This window comes from Vulpes lagopus, chromosome 9 (genome assembly GCF_018345385.1).
Source record: "Vulpes lagopus strain Blue_001 chromosome 9, ASM1834538v1, whole genome shotgun sequence".
Lineage (NCBI taxonomy): Eukaryota > Metazoa > Chordata > Mammalia > Carnivora > Canidae > Vulpes > Vulpes lagopus.
The window spans coordinates 62449083-62473033 of record NC_054832.1 but is presented as its reverse complement, the minus strand read 5'-3'; the positions used below and the strand labels follow the sequence as shown (position 1 = coordinate 62473033).

The window sequence follows — 23951 nt, the reverse complement described above, 5'->3', positions numbered from 1 at the left end:
GATAATTGACAGACTAGAATTTTGGGCTAAATCCAGCAAGGTAAACTGTGCTTGATATGACTGTACAGTGGTGCATACAAGTTCACAAACCTAGGTACACAGCATGAAGTGATATCCACATGGCTTAGCAGCTGTTCATATGAGAATAATCTGGGGATTCTAATTGACCACAAATTGGAGCTTGCTTTTTGCTGTTCTTGCCTGGAAAAAAAACAATGTATAGATGTTACTCTTAGGCAGCTTTTTTGCCTAATATAAGGCATCATTATAGCTATCCAAAAATGGAACAGGCTGCTTCAGCAGGTAGAGAAATCTCCATGGCTTAACTCATAAAAAAAAAAAGAATGAATACCCATTAGGGCTTTTGGAAAAAGTAAATCCTGTATTGTTGGGAGACTAGTTTAAGACACTTTTGGTTTCTGTGAGTCTGTGGCTTATTACTTGTTTCTTTCATTCCAATAGAATTTTCTTCATTTTGTATTTGTATGTGATTAAGAAGGAAAAATTAGTATCTAAGGTATATGGTGAGGTTTACTGAAAGTAAACCTTAGATACATTAGATACATTAGTATCTAAGGCATATGGTGAGGTTTACTGAAAGTTTAGTTTGTAAAGGCATTTCTCAAAATAGTAATCTGAAGTTTAAAATTCTTGTGCTATAATTTTTAAAAGAATTTAGATCAAAGTTCAAGTAGAATAACAAAAATAAATAAATATATCTTGGCTTTGCCCGTGTTAGACTAAAACATAGCTATATAACGTAACATAGCTGTACTTCATTTTCCTCATAAGGAGGACAATAATTTGTACCTGCTTTTCAAGATTATTATTAGGATTGAATCATTTGCTATACGTAAAGCAGTTAGAGAGTACCCGGCAATAGTAAGTGCTTTGTAAGTGTTCACTATTATTATTAGATATAAATGTATGTTCTATTCTACCTTCAGGAATTAATGACCAAATTAATAACTGAAACACCTGACCAGCCAATTCCATTTCTCATTGACCATCTTCAGTCTAAACAAGGAAACCGCGGACAACTTCAGAGAACTTTATCTGGATCTGCAGCTCTCTGGGCAGAAAGTGAAACATCAGGTAAGTGAAAAATTTATTTAACTATTGATTTTGATACATTTGATGTAAAAATATGCAAAATCTTTCTGATTATAAGATAAATGTAGATGGTTACCAAGGGTTTTACATATTCATTTGAAAATGTGCTTCACTCATATGCTAAAATTTCAGTCGTGTGGAATTTAAGAGAAAAAAACTAATGAACAAATAAAGAGAAAAGAGACAAAAAAAGACTCTTAAATACAGAGAACACACTGGTGGTTGCCAGAAGGAAGGTTGTGGAGGGGTGGTTGGGGTGAAATAGAAAAAAAGGGATCAAGAGTATGCTTAGCTTGAAGACCACTGAGTAATATATAGAATTGAATCATTATGTTGTACACCTGAAACTAACATAACATTCTTTGTTAATTATACTTAAAAAAGAGGAAAAAATTAACTTGTCATAAAATATTCTAGAATTTGAATATATTGTTATAAATTGTGCTATATATTATGCTTCAAAACATAAGAATCTGTGTGTATTCAATTTTAATAGAGGATTCAGAGTTGCACAAAAAGACTTCATTCAGTATGAATTCAAACTAATTATTCTAAGCTTATTTCTTTTCTTTTCATGAAGAATTTGAATTAAATACTTCTAGCTTACCTGTAGAAAGATAAACAAAGATTTTAATGGTTACCTTTCACTTTGCCCAAACTGATGATTATTCTCTATTTCCTGTGGTGCCTATTTTTATCTTATGTAGTAAGTTTGACTTTAGGAAGATTAATTTACCCTGGACATTGGAGAAACCAATCTTACCAAGTCTGCAATAGCCTCATCTCCCTAGTAAGCACTGGTTAAGATAATTGAGTAGACTTTTTTTTAGGTGTTTTGGTTTAGCATTTACTTATAAAACCAAATCTCCTATGCCTGTCATGTCATTAGCCAACTCCTAGCCTAATTCTCATGGGAATCTGACTGACAGGACTACAAATATGTTCCTGGAATGACATTTTCACTTCTCCCATCTTCTTCATGGCTTATGAGATCCCCTGAAAAGATCTTGGTCTCTTTTTTGGCCATAGTTTCATGTTGGTACCTTCTTGAGACCATGTCTCAAAGCCATACTAAAGTGAGTAGGGAGAAGGGTATCCTCTGAAGAATGTAGAGCTCTCTGGTGTCAGTTATCCATTGAGAAGATTTCTGTATTATACAGGAAACTAGGATACAAACTTTTGGCATATAAAAGAGAAAACTCTTGCATTTTCCTGGCTTCACATTCTTGGGTTTAGATTCTAAGTAATATGGGTATATAGGCATGAACACTGCTTTGTAGGTGCAGAGATGGCACCCATCATGTAAAGGCAGACCATATGAAATCTATGAGCCCAATGAAGCTCTTATGAGTCCATATTTATAAATTATAGTATCTGGGGTGGTAGTAGTGTGTTAAACTCTGCAGTTTTAATCATCACACATTTAGTATCCTATACTTCCGTGGGTCAGAAGTCTGTACCTACCAGAACTACATCCTTCGTGTAATTTCACAAGGCTGGAAATCAAGATATTGGCTGGGTTGCATTCTCATCTGGAGTCTGGAATAAAAAAAAGAACCTGCTTCCAAACTCATTCAGGTTGTTGGCAGCATTAATTTTATTGTAACTCTGTGACTCAGGTTCCTGTTTTCATGCTGGATTTTAGCCCGGGGTTGCTGTCAACTCCTAAATGCAATCCACAGTTCCTTGCCATGTGGCTCTTTCATATTATGGCAGCTTACTTTTTTAAAATCACCAAGGGAATTTCTCTCAGTCAAGTCTACTTAACGTATTTAACATAACATAATCATAGCATTGATATCCCATCACTTTTACCATATTCTTTTGGTTTGAAGCAAGTCAAAGATTCTATCTACTATACTCAAGGGGAAAGAATTATATAAAGCATAATGTCAGGGGCAGAGATTATGGGGATCATCTTAGAATTCTAACTAACACAAGTACTGATGACTTACTGCTTGGAGAGGGTGAAGGAGGTGAGGAGATAATTATAACTCCCAATTTACTGACTTAGGCAATGGCAGAAATGCTTATTTTAACAAAGCAAGATGGCAACACAGGAGTAAATTTGTGAAGGACAATAATGAGTCCACTTCCTATTGATGACTTTGAGTTTCTTGTGAGGCATCTTCATAGATAATTCCAGGAGGCAGTTAGATATAAGTCTAAAACTCTGGTGATGGGTCAAGGCAGGAATCACAGAGTGGCATTCAGCATTATGGGTATAATTTTTAAAGTTATGAGAGTGAAAGAATAGAAGAAGTTGTGGTCAAATTTGCCGGTAAAGTGGAAGATGGACTGGGGGAAAGAAAGTGTGAGGTTATATCTGATACCTAAAATTTTGTCTTTTTATTAAGAAGTAAGTAAGAAGTAAGGTTGTTGCTGAGGACAAGAGGGTTGGAAATTGAATAGGAGAGATTGGAGTGATGCCAGTTGTGAAAAGTCTCCAAGGAAAAGGAGGAAATAGTTGGCAAAAGGAAAAAAAAAAAGACTGTGAGGCAGTTCTGGGGCTTCTCTGAAGTTGAAGACATGAATGAAATCATCAGTGCAGTTGTGATTTTCTGCAGTGGTGCCCAGAAGCAGTGGGAAGGGAGCAGAGCAAACAGTTGAGGGACTGAGTGAGAATTGTAGTTGTGACAGGGCAAAGGTGGAGGGCAGAAGAATGGTTTTACAAAGCAGTTGACAACATTTGTGAGCAATTTATGCAAGTGATCAAAGCACATGGTCTAGTATGAGAAGATCTTGAGCAAGGATAGAAAAAGAATTAGATGGGGACACTTGGGTGGCTCAGTGGTTGAGCGATCTGCCTTTGGCTGAGGTCGTGATCCTGGGGTCCTGGGATCAAGTCCCACATTGGGCTCCTTGCAGGGAGTTCTCCTTCCTCTAAGTCTTTGCTTCTCTCTCTGAGTCTCTAATGAATAAATAAATAAAATCCTTAAATAAAAAAAGAAAAAGAATTAGACAAAAACGCAATCAGAGAACTGAAGATAAAGACCTTTAGAAGACTAGTGCAGGGGTAGATGTAGTAAAAATATGAGAGAAGTAGAAGGATGGGAGATTGTAATATTTGAGGTCAAGATTTCTTTTTTTCTTTTTTCTTTTTTCTTTTTCACTCTTTTTTTTTTTGAGATCAAGATTTCTGAGGTGGAGTGAGTCTAGATAGATGATGAGAAGGTCCTGATGGGAACCTTAGTTTTGGGATACCTTAATTATCAGGGAGGTGAAGCTCTTCAGAGTTAGGGAGGACAAAGAAGTATGAGATTTAATGCATGATTTTTCTGAGTATAAAGAAAATGAAACCAGAGTTGCATTCGAGTTGTTGAAAAGTCAAGGGAGACTGTGCCAACATCTTGAGTTGGGCTGTGGAGTAATCAGGAGGAGAATGATGGCAACCTTGAAGAGAAGTGAGTAGTGTAGACAGGCAGCATTTACCACAAGAGAGGAGGGACTTCCAGCTTAACCGTATTGGGCTAAGAAGATCCAGCCTGTGGCTGATACCACATGAGGGAATGAACCCCCCATTCCAGGAAGCTGCAGAGGAAAGAGTGAGGTGTCTCTTAAAACATGAAAGAATGGGTATTGAGGATAGAGAAGTGTTTGTGTACAATGGATTGTATGTCCTAGAAGGTGAGGAAGAAAAAATTGAGAGAGAGTATGACAGGAGAGAGAAGGAAAGCATAGGATAATTTTTGGATATGAATATAAGTAAAGAAATTATACTATGGGTGACAGTAAATAATACCAGTTTATACCTTGACTGCAGTTTTGAATTATTTCTTCTGTGCATGCTCTAACTGGCTAGAAATTATCTCAATATTCAAAGTATATTGGTATAATATCTTCTGAAAATATCTTAAGTTGTCCTCTTATTGCCTTTAAATATATCTAGGAACTCAGGATACAACAACATCTAAAAGTCTGTCATTTAATATAATTTAAGAGAAATCTGAAACCTGCCTTATTTTTATTTCTTTATAGATATTCTAATTATTTTTCTTAAATACTTGTGGGGTTTTTTTTCTTTATTTCTGATGTTGGTAAGTTCTACTGGGAAAATATCTTGACGATTATCTTTTTCCTTTAAATTTTTTTCTTATATTCAGTGAATCTTCTCAAACGGCAAATCCAGATCTTCAGCCTAAAACTATTTTCCTCTTGTGTACTTAGTTATCTCTTCTATTATATTTGTTTTCTATTGCTTCTTCAGGAAAATCAACCACCTGTAAATTGAGTTTGCTTTGCTATTCTTCCTTCCTCCCATTTAATTTCACATTATATTTGCCTTTCTTTACTGCCTAATTTGCCAAGCGTGCTGTGTCACTGATTCAGTTTTCTGCAGTATCACTTTTCACTCTGTGGTTTTGAAAACAAATTTAAATGCTGGTATCGCATTTTGTTTTTTTGTCAGTATTTCCTTATCTTCTTTATTCATTTCTGTCTGCTGTTCTATTTTATTGTAGATTGGTTGATTAATTTACCTCCTCTCACATTTCTTGTTTCATAGAATCCGTTTTGTTTATTCTTATTAAGAAGGCAATTAGCCATATCCTAAAATTTAAAGGTTTTCCAGAGTAAATCTTTTCTAAAACTAGATTTTTCTTTGTATCTTGAATGATACATTCCTGCTTTTCATTGAAATTTTTGTAGAATGATATTTTTTTTCCATTTACTCAAATTTAAATGATGAGGGGGATTCCATCTAGTTTTCGGTTTGCCAATTAATAGGATAGATGGATTCTTCTTTGTCCCCTCAACATATAGCTTGGAACAATTTGGATCCCTTTCAAAAATTTTAGAGAGACAGATCAAATCATGATTGCTACTAAAATTCCATTATCAGTTCAATCCTGTGGGTCTCTGCTATACTCACGAGTAACTTTGTCTTATCCTGTTTTCAACCAACTAAATAAGAACAGTATCGTTGCTAGATTGTTTAAATTAATGTGGATTTTCTTTCATGCCTGTAGTGGAAAAGTAAAAAAGCCACATACTATTCCTTCCTTGTTCTTTTTAGCCTTTTTCTTTGTATCATGAAATGCTCTGTTTTATGACCAGGATTCCTTTCCTTTAGCCATATTGCACTGGAAGATATTATGGTCCTGGGATGGATATAGAAAGACAGATTCTCATAGAACAACAGGAATAGAGAACTCTGATGTAGGGGCAAGTGTCATGAATGCCTAGAAATCTTCTAGTCCTTTTCTGGTTTGCCTATTTTATGTCTTAATCTTATGTCTTATTCCTATCTGTAGAAACATGTCCTGCATTCTGGCAGACCAGACTGACATTTCTGTTCTAGAGTTTTAGAGTATTTATGTCTCTTTTGGTATTGAATGGCATGTAGTAAAATTAGGTAGTAAAATTAGGTAACAGCTGGTTTAGTACAAACTTCAAATATAAATATGAGGAATCCATATAATGTTTAATGATGTCTATTTGGTATTTACAAGTGGGTGGCTAGAGAAAGATTGATGAGACATTCATAAAGATAGGATAATTTGACAACTTATAACTTTATTTTATTTATTTTTTAAAAAGATTTTATTTATTTATTCATGAGAGACACAGAGAGAGAGAGAGAGAGAGGCAGAGACACAGGCAGAGGGAAAAACAGGCTCCATGCAGGAAGCCTGATGCAGGACTCGATCCCAGGTCTCCGGGATCAGGCCCTGGGCTGAAGGCGGCACTAACCCACTGAGCCACCCAGGCTGCCCACACTTATAACTAAACAAGAAGGCAGAAGGAAGCTCTAAACTCTCAGGAATGTCACATGGAGGAAAGAGAAAGATGAGGAAGCAGTGAATGAGACAGAGGAGGAAGAGTCAAATAGGGGATATGGAGATGAGGAGCACGTAGGGCCTGAGGGTCAGGGAGGAAAATATCCCACAGATAGGCCTGTCTAAAAATATGAAATGCTTGTCAAAGATGTCAGGAGGGGTGACCTCTTGGAAAGCTCATTTAATTTGGGAATTGGTATGACTTTGACCACCTTTGAAGGTGAGCTATAACTTTCAACAAAGTTGGTTGAATTACCCTTTCTTGAGTAGAGAAGTGGAAAAAAATGAGTGATGCTAGGGCAGAAATGTAGGTGACTGTCAGTGGTTTAACATGTCAGTGAATAATAGATAAGATAAAATAAGATGAGTAAAGTTTATGTATTTAGTTATTTTTATTTATTGATTTATTATTTTTTTTAAAGATTTATCTATTTACCTTAGAGAGGGGTGAGGGGCAGAGAAAGAGAATCTTCAAGCAGATTTCCCACTGAGCGCAGAGCCCAGCACTGGCTCAATCCCACCACCCATAGGGTAGGGACCTAGCTGAAACCAAGAGCCAGCTGAGCCATTCAGGTGCCCCAGTGTTTTCATTAGAATACAGGGCTTTACTCATACTACTCATTGAAAGAATGTTATTTTAAGTAATGGTAATCCCATGCCTTAAAGAGTCTTTCTGGAAGCCTTTCACAGTTTAACATGATCTTAATCATATTAATATACAAATTGAATCATGTCAAATTCAAAACTAAAATTTACAGGGGAAGTTAAGCAAGGAATACTTTTGAATATTTGCATTATTTTTGATGTAAGGTGACTTATGGCTTTTGCCAGGCATATCTAATGACTTCACAGATTTAGATTTTGGTCAATCTTGAAATCACTTATTGTTGAGTATATCTGTATATATATTTTTTGTTTGTCTTAACAGAACATAAAGGAACAAGAAGGGATTTCAGAAGCTATGATAAACCTTGGCAATTAAATGCAAAGAAGCCTAAAAAATCAAAAAGTGACCTTGCTGTGTCTAACATTTCTCCACCATCACCAGAATCCAAATCATGTAAGGAATTTTGTCATTCAAATGTTACTTAATGTATGTAAGTATGTGTTACTAACAAAATGAGGAAAAGGTAAGAATTAAAGTCAAACTTTTTATCTGATCTTTCTGGCTATTAATCCTAATGAATGTCATGTTCATTTCAGCAGTAACATTGAGCTTTAAATAGATCTGCTCACTCGTATTCTCAAGAATGTTTAATTGATTTAGACTTTTTTGAGTATAATATTCTTGTAAGAATGTAAACTGCCTAGAGCAGGTTCCTTGCCTGTCATGTTCAGTTGCAGCATTGTATCACATTCAAAGCAAAACTAGCCCTACATTTAATAAAGTACGTAAAAGCAAATGAAATCTTCTAGTTTTTATTAATTAATTAATTAATTAGTTAATTTAAAGATTTTATTTATTTATTCATGAGCGACACACAGAGAGAGAAAGAGAAAGGCAGAGACATGGGCAGAGGGAGAAGCAGGCTCCAAGCAGGGGGCCTGATGCGGGACTCGATCCCAGGACTCCAAGACCATGCCCTGGGCCAAAGGCAGGTGCTAAACTGAGCCACCCAGGGATCTCCAAATTAAATCTTTTAGAGGAGAAGTAAAGGAGATTTATATTCAAAAAAGTTAATAAAATTTAAATTCTTAATATTTCTCCCTTCTTTCAGGCCCTCAAATTCTACTTCCTCAGAAATAGTTTATATATTTTCACATCCTTTGAAAGAGTTGGCATCTTTTACATCCTTTTCTTTCTAAAACTAGCATATAAAATAAGTGTGAGTTGTTTTGCTATTTTATAAAACTGGTTTCAACTATATACATTCTTGAGCAATTTGTTTTTATTTATTTTAGAATGTACTGTGGATGTATATTCATGCTAATCTTATACTTTGTGCATACTGTAGCATGCTGTGAATGTGCCATAATTTATTTATTCCCCTGTGGAAGGACAGTTAGATTATTTATAGAGTTTTGCCGCCACAAACTACTAACTGAAATATCTTGCTATTTCTGATAAAATGAACAACCTTGTACATACCTACATAAGTATAGGTGTTCTCATTTCTTTATGATAATTTACCAGACATAAGATTGCTGGGTCAGAGGATCAGTATATTTTTATTATAGTAAATATTTCTGATTACTTTTTTTGAAGATGGCAGAAAAAATATTTCACTAGTCTGAGATTGCCTTTGCTATATAGCATTATCATATAATATCTTTAAAAATTATTTTAATAAAAACAACAAAAAATATGCTTTGGAAAATAAAGTAGTAGTATAGGCTTTGGAGCCACTTTTAACTCTTTTAGATGTTCTTTTTGGTACACAAGTTTACATATCCAAACATACAAGTAACTTACACAGTTCCCTTTTACTTTTTAAATTTGAAGCATCATCTCTTGACCTCCTTCTAAGACTTTGTGGCTTCATACCTCAGGCCCATCTCATCCCCACAATGCAATCATGCAAGTATTTTAAATGTTGAATATATATTCTACATCGATATTATGACTATATTCATTAGCATTTTTCACAATAGATCTGTTGGTATCTATTAATATCTGAAACAAATATTAATTTGTTTCTAGAACTAATGGTTGTCTTATTTTTCTCTCTGCTTTGTTTTCTGTGTACCCCTCACTAATGTTTCACCAAATGTTGCCTTCAAGCATTCAATACTCAGTACGCTCAAATACATCAAGTAATTCTAACTTTGATCTTATTTTATTTGTATTTTATTTCACTATGAAAAATTAGAGACCTCTCTTCTGCAGCCCTTTGTCTTCTTGCTCTAATCTTGGCTTCTTGGTTTCTAGCCTTTTTCTCAACAGTCTTCTGAGACCATCCTTCACTACCATTCTGGGGATTCTCTTTTCCTCCTTTTTGTGGAGGACCACCTGTTCCTGAATCCCAAGCCTTTCCACTTTTGGGTTTATTTATTCCTTTTGGTGGAGTCTCTGCACTGAAAGCTTTCTGAAAAAGAATAATTACAAGATAAATGTTTGAATCCTTACAAGAAACTTGATTGGTTCCTCAATTGGGTATAAAATTCTAAGTTAGAAGTAATTTTCAGTTGGAGTTTTGAAGGAATTTCTCTTGTGTCTTTAGGGGCAAGTGTAGCTATTGAGAAGTCTGATGAGAACTTGATTGCTGTGTTTGTCCCTGGAAGCTTGTAAGATCTTTTCTTTATTGCCACTGTTGTAAAATTCTATGATAATATGCCTTGAATTGTTCTGGACATTTAATGGATCCTTCCAATCTGAAAAACAAATTTCTATATCCTTATTACTTTGACATTTGTCCTCCTTGATTGATGCTTGAATGTTGAAATGTTATGAAATGTCCACCTTTTTGAGCATCTCTCTCCTCAGGGACCAGACTTCAGCATTCTCTACTTTACTAAATTCAGCCACCACTCCTCAATTTATACTGCATCTTCCAAAAAAGATTTGCTGTTTATTGCCTTATAACATCTTCTCTTCTTGTTCAACTAATTATTTGACCCCCCAAAAAATTCTTTATTACAGTTTTAGTAAGCATTTAAGGGAAGTGAGCATAGATGTGTTCAGTTTTCTGGTTTATCAGAAGACAGCAAAATGTCTTAAAAATATTTACTAATTGCTGCTGAAGGAGTTAGTAATTATTTTTAAGCTGTTAATACGTGATATAAAATATAGTTTACTTTTGTGTTTTTTTCTAAGTTATAGAAATTATTAGTTTTAAATCAGTACCTGAGTTTTCTTTTTTTCTATAAACACACTTCCCTTTACTAGTTCAGTTAAAACATTTCTTAAAACCCAGTTTGTAACTTCCTTCTGTTTACTCATAAGAATACTATTTCCAAGACAAACATTTTTATTCTGTACATTGATCTTGATACAGTCTCTCACATAATGAGTACTAAATTTTTTATCATTATGTAGCATGCTTATGAAGTAATCATTTTTTTTAAAACATAGTGCCAAGGTCAGTAGATCATCCTAAGTGGAACTGGCGAATTAAACCAGAAAGCCGTGATTTTGATGAATTGAACCACATCCTTCAAGAGAGCAAGAAGCTGGGAAAAGCCCTTGAGAATCTTTCTCGAAGTAAGTTCATTTACCTGATTGTAACTGAAATTCCTAACCAATATTAAAGTAGAAACATTTATAACTATTGCCAGTAACCCATTTCCAGCATCCTCACTATAATTACGGGAGAGATTGTGAGTGTGTGTGAGATTGGGAATGAGGATTGACCTTGTGTTTTACACAAGGTTCCTAGGAAGACTGATATATAGAGGAGCTGTGGACACTGCCCCCACCCCACCCTGCCCCTTGCCCTTATTATTGGATTCCAGTCTTTCGGCAAGGTCTCTTTTACCCAGGTCAGCTACACACATATAATGGTATCTTGCTCATTCTTCTTTTTTGAACCTCATTGCTTTGTGTCATCCTAAATAGTAAACATACCTATTGCCTCCATGATTTTTTCATGTTTCTAAACTTTTAAAAATTCTTTATTTAAATTCAGTTTAGTTAACATATCATGTATTTTTAGTTTCAGGGATAGAGTTCAGTGATTCATCAGTTGCATTTAACACCCAGTGTTCATTACATCATGTGCCCTCCTTAATGCCTGTTACCTAGTAACCCCATCCCTCCACCCATCTCCTCTCTAGCATCCCTCGCTTTGTTTCCTAGGCTAAGAGTCTCTTAGAGTTTTTCTTTGTCTCTCTATCAGATAAGTCATTTGCAGATATCTTCTCCCATTCTATAGGTTGCCTTTTAGTTTTGTTGATTATTTCCTTCACTGTGTAGAAGCTTTTCATTTTAATGTAGTCCCAATATTTATTTTTGCTTTTATTTCCTTTGTGGCAGGAGACCTATCTAGAAAAAAGTTGCTACAGCCGATGTCACAGAAGTTACTGCCTGTGCTCTCTTCTAGGATTTTTATTGTTTCAGGTTTCATATTTAGGTCTTAATCCATTTTGAGTTTATTTTGGTGTACGGTGTAAGAAAGTAGTCCAGTTTCATTCTTTTGCATGTAGTTGTCCAGTTTTCCCAATACCATTTATTGAAGAGACATTTTCCCATTGCAAAGGATCTTACAATTTTTCCATTAGTAGAAATTCTCTGGTTGGGATTCAAGAAGACCCTAATTTTGGCTAGATTTACTTTTGGAAGAAATATTGATAAAGTGATTTTAGCTTATTACTATATTATGTTCACGAAATAAGTCTTATCCTATTAAATGTCAAAGGCTTATATTAATATGTATAAATCTTACCCCTTTGGTCAGAGATTGTGGCTCTTTATAGCCTCTCAATTTATCTAAAAACATGAATTAAAAGAGGAACGATTGAAGAATATGCCCAGTTATTACACAGATCGTCAAATAGAGGATGTCAATTTTTGTTCTTTAAAGTGTGATAACTGACTTATAGAAACTTGTTATATCATTGTTAATTGGTTAAAAAAAATTCACTTGTCCTTAACACTTTGTAATAAGGGAGTTTGAAGGGTGCCTGGGTGGCTCAGTTGGTTAAGTGTCTGTGTTTGGCTCAGGTCATGATCTCAGGGTCCTAGGATTGAACCCCACATTGGGCTCCATGCTTAGCAGGGAACCTGCTTCTCCCTCTGCCCCTCCCCCTGCTCATGCTTTCTCTCTCTCTCTCAAATAAATAAATAAAATCTTATAAAAAATAAGGGAGTTTTATTGCCTTTTGCTTATATATTTACCAACATGTATAGCAGAAATATCAAGGTTCAAGCTACGGTCTGTCCCAAGAAAACCTAGGTATGGCTTTCTACGTGGGACCTAGCAACTGATTACCATGATCAGAAGTTAGTGGAGGGCTCATTTAATTCTTGAAGGAAGTCTGGAGAAACAAAAATGGCCAGAGAGCAGTCCTTGGTTGGTAGAGTAGAAGAAGTGCAAATATGGGACATTATTCTTGGGACAAAGTCAGGGCCAAGAAAGCTGTCAGGTGAGCCAGTAACTTGGCCAGAAATAAAGTATAACGTTTAGTTCTATATATATTATGGAGAGTTGCTTTTGGCTTCCCATGATGGCTTTAAGTGGACTCTTTGTGGCAATAGTGGTGGGGTTTATGTGCAGGTAAAGGAGTAGGTCTTTATATAGGGAGGGATTGCTCTTTTCTACCTTTAAGGGTTTTTTAAGTCTCTTTTGGTATAAAATGCTGCCTTCACGGAATGACTTGAGTTTCTGTGATTTTTGCTCTCTGAGGTTTAATACTTTTCATCGTAGGCCCAACATGTGACTAACTGCCAAGTTATCAATTTGCCTGAGATGGCCAGTATAAATTAGTAAAAATGCAGCTTTACCATTTACAGATGTTCATTTAGCAGTCTAGCTGCCCAGGGCTTAACTATGTAATCACAAACTCAGTTCTGCTATCGCCCTGAAGCAGGATGTCATTAATTCTTGATATAATAATCTTATAATAGCTTCAAGTTGGTAACTCTCTCTAATCTAACCTCTCATCTCTAATCTCTATTATGCCTCATTTTATTTACTAGGAAGACATAGGCAATGGACTTTTTCTTCAAGGTATGGTCAAGGGAATCTTCAGTGTCTTATTATTGTGGACCTTTCTCTCCAGTGCCATAGCTATTGACAGGAAAGTTTGAAAGCTTTTAGCGATCTCTTAATTTTTATACTTTCTGATAGGATTTTCTCTGGCAAGGTTGGACTTTGCTTTATCTTAGTTGTGCTGTCCAAAAGATGTGACATATTTTAGAAGTATTTGTTATTTACCTGAGATTGACAGCAAAAAATCATTTATAGCCTCCAAAATGATAGAATTATCTCAGCTCTATAGCTGTCAGCTTATCCAGACTTAAATTCTCTCTCTCTCAACAGGAGTCAAATAATAACAAGAAAGACTAGATATTCTTTCTAGTTCACAAACAGGATTTTTGTTTCAGTAATAACTGTACTGTGCTTTTCCCTGGCTTTTTGCAAACCTTTCAGTGTAATGCTTTATTATATTAAGTTAGTCGAGCTGTGACACATGCTATGCTATGATTCTCTTAAAAGGTAGATGTGCTAGAAAAATTTGCAGTGGCTTATAATGTGGCAAAGTCATGTTGTTATAGGCATGGTGGATTTTTGGTGCCTGGATCCCTCCCTTTGCAGCACTTCTGAACATTTGATTTGATTTGATTTGATTTTGATTTGATTTATTTATTCATGACAGACACAGAGAGACAGGCAGAGACATAGACAGAGGGACTCGATCCCAGAACCCCAGGATCACGACCTGAACCAATGGCAGACGCTCAACCATTGAACCACTGAGGCACCCCTCTGAATATTCTTTAAACATGACTTTCTCCTTGCAGGAGCCTGGATTCCTGCCCTTTCCAAGTGTTTGTTTCCATCTGACTTTAAAGTGGTGAGAGAAACTGTTTTTTGAATAGGGAAGTTGTGAAGATACAAGACCTTCACATCCCCACATAATGTATCTCTTCTGGTGGCTGTGATCGAAGGGCTTGAGGGCAGCATCCTTCTCAGTGAATTATATTCAGGCCCATCATCTTATTTCTGGTGATGTTAACCTCAGTCAGTTGGTTAAGGTGGTGTCTGTCAGGTTTCACCACCGTAAAGTTAATACTTTGCTTTTTTGTAGCTAATAAATATCTTAGGAGAGATAGATTGAAAATATCATGTTTCTTTTACATACTTTTACCCAGTAATTTCAGCATCCATTGGTAAATCTTGCCTAAAACAATTATTACTGGGGTTTTCTAAAAGATAGTTTCTGTTTTTCTCATTCATTGTAATTCTTAAATTCATTGTACAATTCATTGTAATTCTTCTTTAATGGAAAGAAGGAAAAACTGACTTATAACCACCCCCAAAATAACAGGGCCTACTCACCTTTGCTTGTCACTGGTCATATTTCTCTAATACTTAGATATGTATGTGAACACGAATGTGGATATATGTGGCTATATGTATATGTAGATATGGATGTGAATGTGAATATAGATATAAGCATTCATCTTTGAATATTGATATAAAGAGAATAAAATACATGTCCCCAAATGAATTCACACTGATTATTCTTGGCTTTGAATATGCTAAATTTGGCAGATTAAATTTACTTAATAGCTTTTTCAAGAAACCACAATCTAAAAGGGACAGATTTGTTGAGAGGTCTTGCTATTTCTCTTCTACCTACATTTTCATATGCCGACTCTCTACCTGAGTCAAAGACACATTCTAAAACCTAGCAAAGTATCTCTATGGATTTATGTTTCAGAAGTATGAGGTAGCATTATTAGTAATTATTGCTTTGGAATGGACTAGTGTCCATCAGAATAAATAATTTTTCCCTAGAATGCCTTGTGGGAATAAATACATATTTATATATAAATAATTAATAATTTTAGGAAACTTTTCTGGAGAATGAAAGAAAAAATAGTGTACTTGTATTAACATTTATTATGTTATTCTGAATTCTTCTCTGTTGGCTAACATCTCATTTAACTATACTTTAGTCACACACTTATGTATACACACAGATATACACATTGTGTCTGAGTTTATAATTAGACTGTAAATTCAGTCATTGTTAGGAACACATTTTTTTAAAGTGCCAGTTTTTAAATATTATGTGCACTCTATGCTGTCTTAGTTATGTTCTTTTTTGAGACCATAATGTATATTATGTAAAATAGATGCAGGCACTGCCATGGGAAATACCGTTGATCCACTTACTGCCACTCACTTGCTTCCAGTTTTGAGTATACCATTTGGCCTCCTTCCTCACATTTCCTCTTCATTAAAACGAAGTAATTTGTCCCAGATTGCCATCAAGAATCACTTCAGTTTTCACAATTTCATTTTAATAATCTATAATTTATATTTCAAAGTTACAGTGTATTCATAGCTTATAGATTGTGGTTCAACCTGCTTTCTTTCTTCTTTTTTTTATGATTTTATTTATTTGAAAGAGAAAGAAGAGCACATGAGCAAGGGTGAGGGAAAAAGGGAGAGAGAGAAGTAGACTCCCTGCTCAGCAGGCAGCCCTTCATGGAGCTCATCCTAGGACCCTGAGATCATGACCTGAGTTGAAGGCAGATGCTTAACTAACTGAGCCACCCAGGCATCCAACCTGTTTGCATTCTTTCTAGCTCTTTGTTATCCTCACTCTGTTCCTGCATTATGACCTGCATTGTGACCTTCAGTATATTGGAGTATCTCTGGTGTATCTTCCCTTCATTGTTTTTCATCCTTTTATCTCACTTCTGATTTCCTTCTTCTGTGGGCCAGCTTTACTAACAGTCTCATTCCCTATTGTTTCCATCCTTCTGTCATGTCTCAGTGTGAAATTCACATCTTCGAATAAGTGCTGCCAACCTTCAGCTTTTCCTCCCCAGTAAGGCTGAGAGCTCCAGGGAAAAATGGCTCGACCCTGTTGGACACTACCCTACAGATTCTTGGTTTTTCAACACTGTTACTTACCTTGGTCAGTCCCTCCTTTCTGTACTCTTCCTGCAACCATCAAAAACCCACACAATAACCTATACACCCCTATTTATTCCCTGTCTCATGTTTTAGCAATTAGCTTGTCTCTGACTTTATAGAAAAACTTAATTGTAGAATGTGTAGAAGATGTTCCCCTTTATCCATCTGCATACATAAGTGCTTCCACATCTTTCCTCTCCTTCTCCTTCCATTATCAACAGTGAAGGTGGTTCTCACATTTAAAACCAAGCTTTCCACCCATGATCTTGACCCTTGTCCAGTTCTCTGAGATATGATTCCATTAATTACTTTGTCTTTTCTGTACATGGAAATCTTTCTAATTCCAGTCCCACTAATATTAGTTTGTTTTTTCTTCAAAAAAATTATTTATTTATTCATGAGAGACACACAGAAAGAAGCAGAGACATAGGTAGAGGGAGACATAGGTAGAGGCTCCTGCAGGGAGCCTGATGCGGGACTTGATCCCAGAACCCTAGGATCACGACCTGAGCCAAAGGCAGACGCTCAACTACTGAGTCACCCAGGTGCCCCCATACTAATATTAATTTTGTGACTTTAAGAAAATGTTGTAACCTCTCTGTGTTTCAGTTACGTTTTCTCAAAATTGCAATAGTAATGGTACCTATTTCTTAGAGTTTATGAGAAAATGAAATGGTGTGTCTAAAGTGCTTCATGTGGTGCCTAGTATATAATAATTGCTAATTAAATGTTAGGTATTTTATTTCCATTACTGTGTAACAAACTACCACAAACTTGTGGCTTTAAAAATACGAATTTACTATCTTACAGTTTCTGTGGCTCAGGTATACAGGTGCGAGTTAGTGGAATGCTTTACTGTGGGTCTAGGCCAGCTGAAATTTAGGTGCTGGTTCATGCTATGATCTTATCTGAGGCTCCAGGATCTCTTCCCATGTTCATTACGATTATTGGCCAAATGTAGTCCTTGTAGCACTAAGATCCCTGTTTTCTCATTAGCTTTTGGCTAGGGTTTGCTCTTAGAAACTAGAGGCCAAAAAAAAAAAAAAAAGAAACTAGAGGCCATTGTCAGCCTCTTGCCTTGTGATCTTCTTGTAATGGTAGTTCCCTACTACTTCATTGAGTCCACTGGGGAGCATCTCTCTGAAGCTTGACCTTCTTTTGAAAGTCTCACCTGCCTAGGACAGGACCATCAGGATATCTTTCTGATTTACTCAGTGAACCAGGTAGTAACCATGTCAGGAGAGGGGTATCCTTTCATATCCGATCGTGCAGACTCAAAGAGAAAGGATTACACAGGTGTGTACCTTGGGGGCCATCTTAGAATTCTGTCTACTACATATATTATTAGTATTACTCCTGTTTATCCCTAATAGCCTGTAACACGTTCCAGCTATGCACAGCCCAACAGAAATGTAATGTGAGCCATTTGTGTGATTTTAGATTTTCAAACAGCACATTACAAAAAGGCAAAAAGAATCCTATGAGATTAATTTTCATAAAATATTTAGCGTAGTCCTCTATATCCAAGTTTAACTTGTATTCCATATAAAAATTATTACTGGGATTTTTTTTCATACTGAGTCTTCAAAATCAAGTACGAATTTTAATTTATATCACATCTCAATTTGAACTAGACACATTTGAAATGCTCAATGGCCACATGATGAATGGCTACCATATTGAATACCACAGCTCTCATTAATGTTAAAAACAAACATACCTGAAAACTCCTCTCTTGAGTTTGAGTTACCTCATGGCAGTATCAGAATTCCTTCTTCTTTCAAAAAAAATTTCAAAAGAAATAATGAACACTCATTATTTCCACTTGCCCATCTTCCTTTCTCCCTTCAATATAGCTGTGCGATTACACCTGTCATTCTATCGAAACCTTTCTCATTGTGGTCAGCAATTGAATCCACATTGTCAAACTAGATGAACACTTTTCCAATACTCATCTTACAAAATTGCTCTGGTAGTTTTAACACCACTGATTATTCTGTCTGTCTTCAGACTCTCATCTTCTACTTTCTGGGACCTTGCTCTTAATATTTGATCCTCTTGGATGTCCTTCACACCATTTCTTGTAGGTTTCATTCTGGTGCTCTTCCTTCTTCCTGGTCACTTTAAATGCTGTTCCCACGTGTTATCCTTTGTTCTTTCAAATGGTCTCTGCTTTCATTGTCATTGTCCCTCATAGTTTTAACTGTCATCCCTGAAAAGCTAACTCAGATGAATATATTTTCCATACAGACTGTTTACAGTTTATACAAAATGTTTGGAGCGTATCTGCACTGGGATATCCCACTGTCATGCAAAACTCAGTATATCCAAGTAGATCATACATCTTTCTTCAAATGTGACCCTTTTCCTGCATACTTTTCTTTAGGTGATGGACTATATATTTAAATCATGTAAGTGGGACACAATTTAGGGTTTGTTTTTTTTTTCCAGTCTTATTTTTCATCAGCATCTCACACATAGTATGCTGCTCAAATTTTTTTGTGTGCAATATGAACTAGTGGTATTTTGATTTGTACAATTTGTTTAAATGACTTTAACATCCACTGATGTAGATTAATAATGTAAGTTCACATTTAAAGACTAATGGGAAAATGGTGCATGTAATACTTTCACAAGTGTTGGGAGTTTAGTATGTTTTGAAGAGAGTAATTTAACTTTTGCGTGTCAGGAAATGGGTTTTTCTCAAAGTCCAGTGCTGGCAATGGGCAAGCCTCATAATACTGGCACAGAGCATTAACTGTACACCTTATTAACAGTGAGGTGAATAACTGCTGAGAACCAGCCCTAGACCTCTGCTTGAGGGTCCTTCCTCTGAAGACATCACCAGTGTGTGGAGCCTGCCCCACACCTACCCCCTGCCAAACCACGGCCTTTACCTGTGTCTTTCGGTGTTTCCCGTGCGATCCATCCTGTGGGAGTGCCTCGTGGGCCACTCCAGAGTTCACCCCAAGATCAGCGGCGCCAATGGTGAAGATGACAAGATCCAAGACTTTCCAGGCATATCTGCCCTCCTGCCACCGGACCTGATATATAGTCCAATGGTGATGGAACCATTGTTTACCAGTTCATCCCAACTGGACCCTTATAGACTCCTTTCTCTTCCTTGCTGTTCATAACTAATTAATTACCAAATTTTGTTCATTTTCCCCTCAGTCTTGGGTTTGATTCTCTTCACCCCTGTTAGTACTCCCTAGGTCACACTTTTTTTGAAAGAAGAAGAAGGAGTTCCTCCAATCTCTCACTGCGTTCATTGTGATAAGTCTAAAGTGGAAATCTGACACCCACTTCTTTCAGCTATTCAGTGTTTCCTTAAAACCTCATAGAAAGTGTTAAATGATCTGACCCTTAAACCTGTCTCCGTATCATCTCTCATGACTAGCCATTTATGCACCAGCAACACAGGAGCATTTTCACACTTACTGAGGTTCTTCTGTTTCCTGTATTTGCTTATGCTGTACCCTGAGATCTCACCCTCACTTCTCTCAAGTGCTTCCATTTCTACCAAGTTACTCCTATTCCTCCCTTTAGCTTCAGCTCAAATACCACTTCTTCCAAAATCCAAAATGATCTACTGTTGCTGTCCTTCTCTAGACTGGATTTGGTGTCCCCTTTTTATGCTTCTGTATTTTTCTCTGAACATACTTACTTGCTATTATCTGCTTTTCACTAATCTCATTCATGGTTCCTCTGCCCTGGACTTCTCCAGCATGTAGCACATAACCCAGCTGTGATTTGCTCAGTGGGTGCTACCTGTGATTCCATTTCTTCCTGGTCCCTCTCCTCTGAGACATCTCCCTAACTCTTTCTTCACTGCAGATCTACTTCCTACTTAAGTGTGGGCCTTTGATATCAGGTTACATGGGTTTTGTATTTGTAGATTTGATTTGTTTGCTGAGCTCTTTGGCTTTAACTGTGGCTTATCTATTGAGGGAGTTATGCTGAAAAATAAATAGTTAAGTGAGTAGGTAAATAACAAACAAACTAAAAGCAAGGGTACAGCAGTTCCATATTATATGACATTGGTCAACAGAATGTTTCCTTAGCAGAGTTCTGATTCCAGGGTAGCAGGGCTTCCAGCATTTTCCAAGCCTAAGGCTTTTGCAGCTTTTGGCAGTTTTCTCTGAAATGAGGCAGCAATAGGATGAGTATCTTTAGTCCATCCAGATATCAGTCTACAGATTGCAGCCTAGGAGAAACTCTGGCTGGAACTTTTCCAAGGAAAAGAGCCCAGCTGTTGAGAGGACAGAAGACAGATATTTATGCTTCGTGACTGGTAATAGCAATCTGGACTCAGCCAAGAAAAAAATAACAAATGGCTTTTTTAGTTCATCAATCATGAACATACCGAGAAAGTCTTGTCTGACAAACAGCCTGAGGAGTTAGAGGATGACAGCCTGTGAGTGAAAAAGGAAGCAGATAATGCAGAGTTCTTTGTCCATTCATTGCCACATAGATTTATCTAGTCTTCATACATTATAAGATGGTTAACACATGCACCCAAACCTCAAGACATATTTTAGTAGGAACAATAAGTGTGAAAAGCAGAATTTCAAAGTCTTGTATAAGGTGCCTTTGGAGGGCCTGTGGGAGTGTAGAAGAGCCTCCAACAAGGAGGTTTACGGCCCACCTGATGGAAACTTTATTGAATGGAGTCTAGAAGGATGAGAAGGTAAAGCTAAGGTAAAAGGAGAACGAAGATGTATCATGGGGAGAGGGAGGTGCCTGGCAGAGAGAGAAGCATGTGTGTAAGAGGAAAATTTTATATTGTTGATGCATAAAAGATGAAGTGATAAAGGAAGGCTATGAAAAAGAAAGTCTAGGTGGCAGGGGAGCGGGGAGGGGGGAGACTTCTGTGCTATAGAGATCTTGTAATCAGGTCATCATCCCATGCTTTTGAGTAATCACTCTGGCACAGTGATTATAGTCCTTGCCTTAAGCAAAAATAAAATGAAGAGAGGCTGAAAAAGCTATGGGATAGAAAAAAGAGAATGGGCTTAAGAAAATGTAGATTGTTGTATGACTAAGAGTCCTTGGTTCATATGAGGGAAGGGTGCACATAAAGAGAAAAATATATATTTGTTTTATTTTTGTTTATAATTAAGGTGAATGGGTGCTCTCTCTACCTCAAATAAAAATTCAAAAGGGTTTGGGGGTGAAAGTGGAGTTTTGTTTCACACTCTAGTTTCAGATACTGTTGGTACATCCCAGTGGTATAGATAGCTCTTTTCTGGTTCCAGCAGTCAAGTACGTACATATCAAAGTCACCTATTTGAAAAAATTGGGTTGGAGATATAGATTCGGGAATCTTCAGCACATATAGAAAGACAACACACACACACACACACACACACACACACACACACACACAATCAGCATTTGAGACATAGGTAGACAAATGATCCAGCCGAGGAGACTGAAAAGGGTGGGATGAAAACTAAGATAGAATTTTCATAAAAATCAAAGAGGAGAAAATATTTCAGAAAATATTCCTGAGGTGTCTGAACTGACAGATAAGTTTATAAGAAACAGATGGAAATCTATTCCACTGTGAGTACAGCTATCTCCAAGCCCTACTTCCATTGTTTACTGCTGTGGGATTTGTAATAGTGAAAAGTTGGAAATTAAGTATCTCTTATTAGAGAAATGGATAAAGAAATCATGGTATATTCACACAATGGTACACTGTAGAGCCATTAAAAATGATATAGAAAATACTAATATGAAAATATAGTTAAGATAATGCTTTAAGTAAAAAGCAGGTAATGAAAGTGTATATATTTCATATTAATTTTATCTTGTGTATATGCCTGTATAGACATACAGTATTTATATGCATGCCCATACATGTGCACAAAATTATTTGAAAGAATTCACAACCAGCTGTTATTATTTGTCTGTGAATGGAAACTTGTTTTCCTTTCTCCTCTTATTATATTTTCCAGTTTTTTTGTTGGTAAACAGGTATTGGCTTGATAAAGTGAAATAAAATAGGCATCTTTTTTTTAAAGATTTTATTTTTTATTTATTAGACAGCAAGAGAGCACAAGCAGGGAGAGTGATAGGCACAGAGAGAGGTAGAAGCAGACTCTCCACTAAGTAGAGAGCCCCATAGGGCTCAATTCCAGGACCCCAGATTATGACCTGAGCTGAAAGCAGGTACTTAACCGACTGAGCCACCGAGGTGCCCTAGAATAGTTATATTTTTGTAGTAGGAAAGATTCCATTTGATTACATCTCAGGATGTGTATACAGAATAGTTTCAAGAAGATCATGAAAGCAGATGCTAGTAGATAGGAGATGGAAGAGTGAATGGACAGTAAGGAAGAGAGATAACGAGTATAAGCACTTTGAAAAGTTTTGATGAGAATAGGAAAGGCATGAAAGAGAACACAATTAGTGGGGGAAGGTAAAGGATGTTGGAATTCTGAGTCATTTTGGTTTGGTTTTCTTTTAGTTTTGCGCATATGTGCGCATACATATGTACATATATGTGAGTGTGAGAGAGAGACAGGAGAGGAGATTACAGAGAATACATAGGCATTTGTGTACATATGTAATGGGTTTTAGGTGATCAGAGGAAACCAAAAGAAAGAACTAGCAGAGTCAGAATAGAGGAGGAAGGTAATAGATGGAGCAAACACCAGAGAAGGTAGATGCGGATGGAGTCAAGAAATAGGTGTGGAGTTTGCTCTTCCTGCGAGAAAGAACATGTCATCCTCTGGGATTAGAGAAAACAGTATAAATGGCTTGTTTCAGGGAGGATAAATCGGAACATCTAGCGAGTTTCAATGGATAGTTTCAAAATTTTCAGGATATTACAAGTTGAAGTTCTTTAATAGTGAGCACATCCTTTACATCGAAGAGATGGGTAGGGGCCTGATGAAAATCCTTAGGTTTGGAAGTGTCCATCAAAGACTGAAATAGCCAATAAGTAAAGTATAAAAATTGTTATGGGGTTCTAGAACAAGATTCTGCAAACTCTGACCAGGGAGCCAAATCTAGCCTGTGGTCTGTCTTTGTGGCCCAGAAGCTAAGCATGTTTCTTAAATTTTTAAAGGTTGTTTAAAAAAAGAAGAAGAAATATATGGATATAACATAGACCATATGTGACTTGAAAATCCTAAAGTATGTACTATTTAGCTCCTTACAGAAAATTTTTCCAACTTTTTTCCTTGGTAACCAAATTGAAGATAGAATCCCTCATTTTGTGGCAGGAATTCTCTTTGCTGTGAAGGCAGTCACCAATCTAACTAAAAAATATTTCAACTGGCAAATGGTCAGGGCTACATCTGAAGTATCAGTAATGTTCATTTTGTTGATATGTGTGATACTTCCATAGGTATTTGCTTTAACACTATGCATTATACTCAGTAGTGTTCTGGGACACTAACTCTAAAAATAATCCTTAATTTGTAGCATTTGCCAATTTCCATTGTATAAATACTCCCAACATGGCTAATTTCAGACTACCAATGTGACATTAGTGAATGAGGATTTGAGAAGAAATGTG

At 36.4% G+C, this 23951-nt stretch overlaps 1 protein-coding gene across 1 annotated transcript in view; it reads left to right on the top strand.

The window, feature by feature from the left end:
• C9H8orf34 (chromosome 9 C8orf34 homolog) overlaps positions 1 to 23951 on the top strand; it is a 376775-nt gene that overhangs the window by 81116 nt on the left and 271708 nt on the right. The window contains 3 exon segments of the mRNA XM_041768603.1: positions 948 to 1095; positions 7819 to 7950; positions 10903 to 11031. Of these exon segments, the coding sequence (XP_041624537.1) occupies positions 948 to 1095; positions 7819 to 7950; positions 10903 to 11031 (409 nt within the window).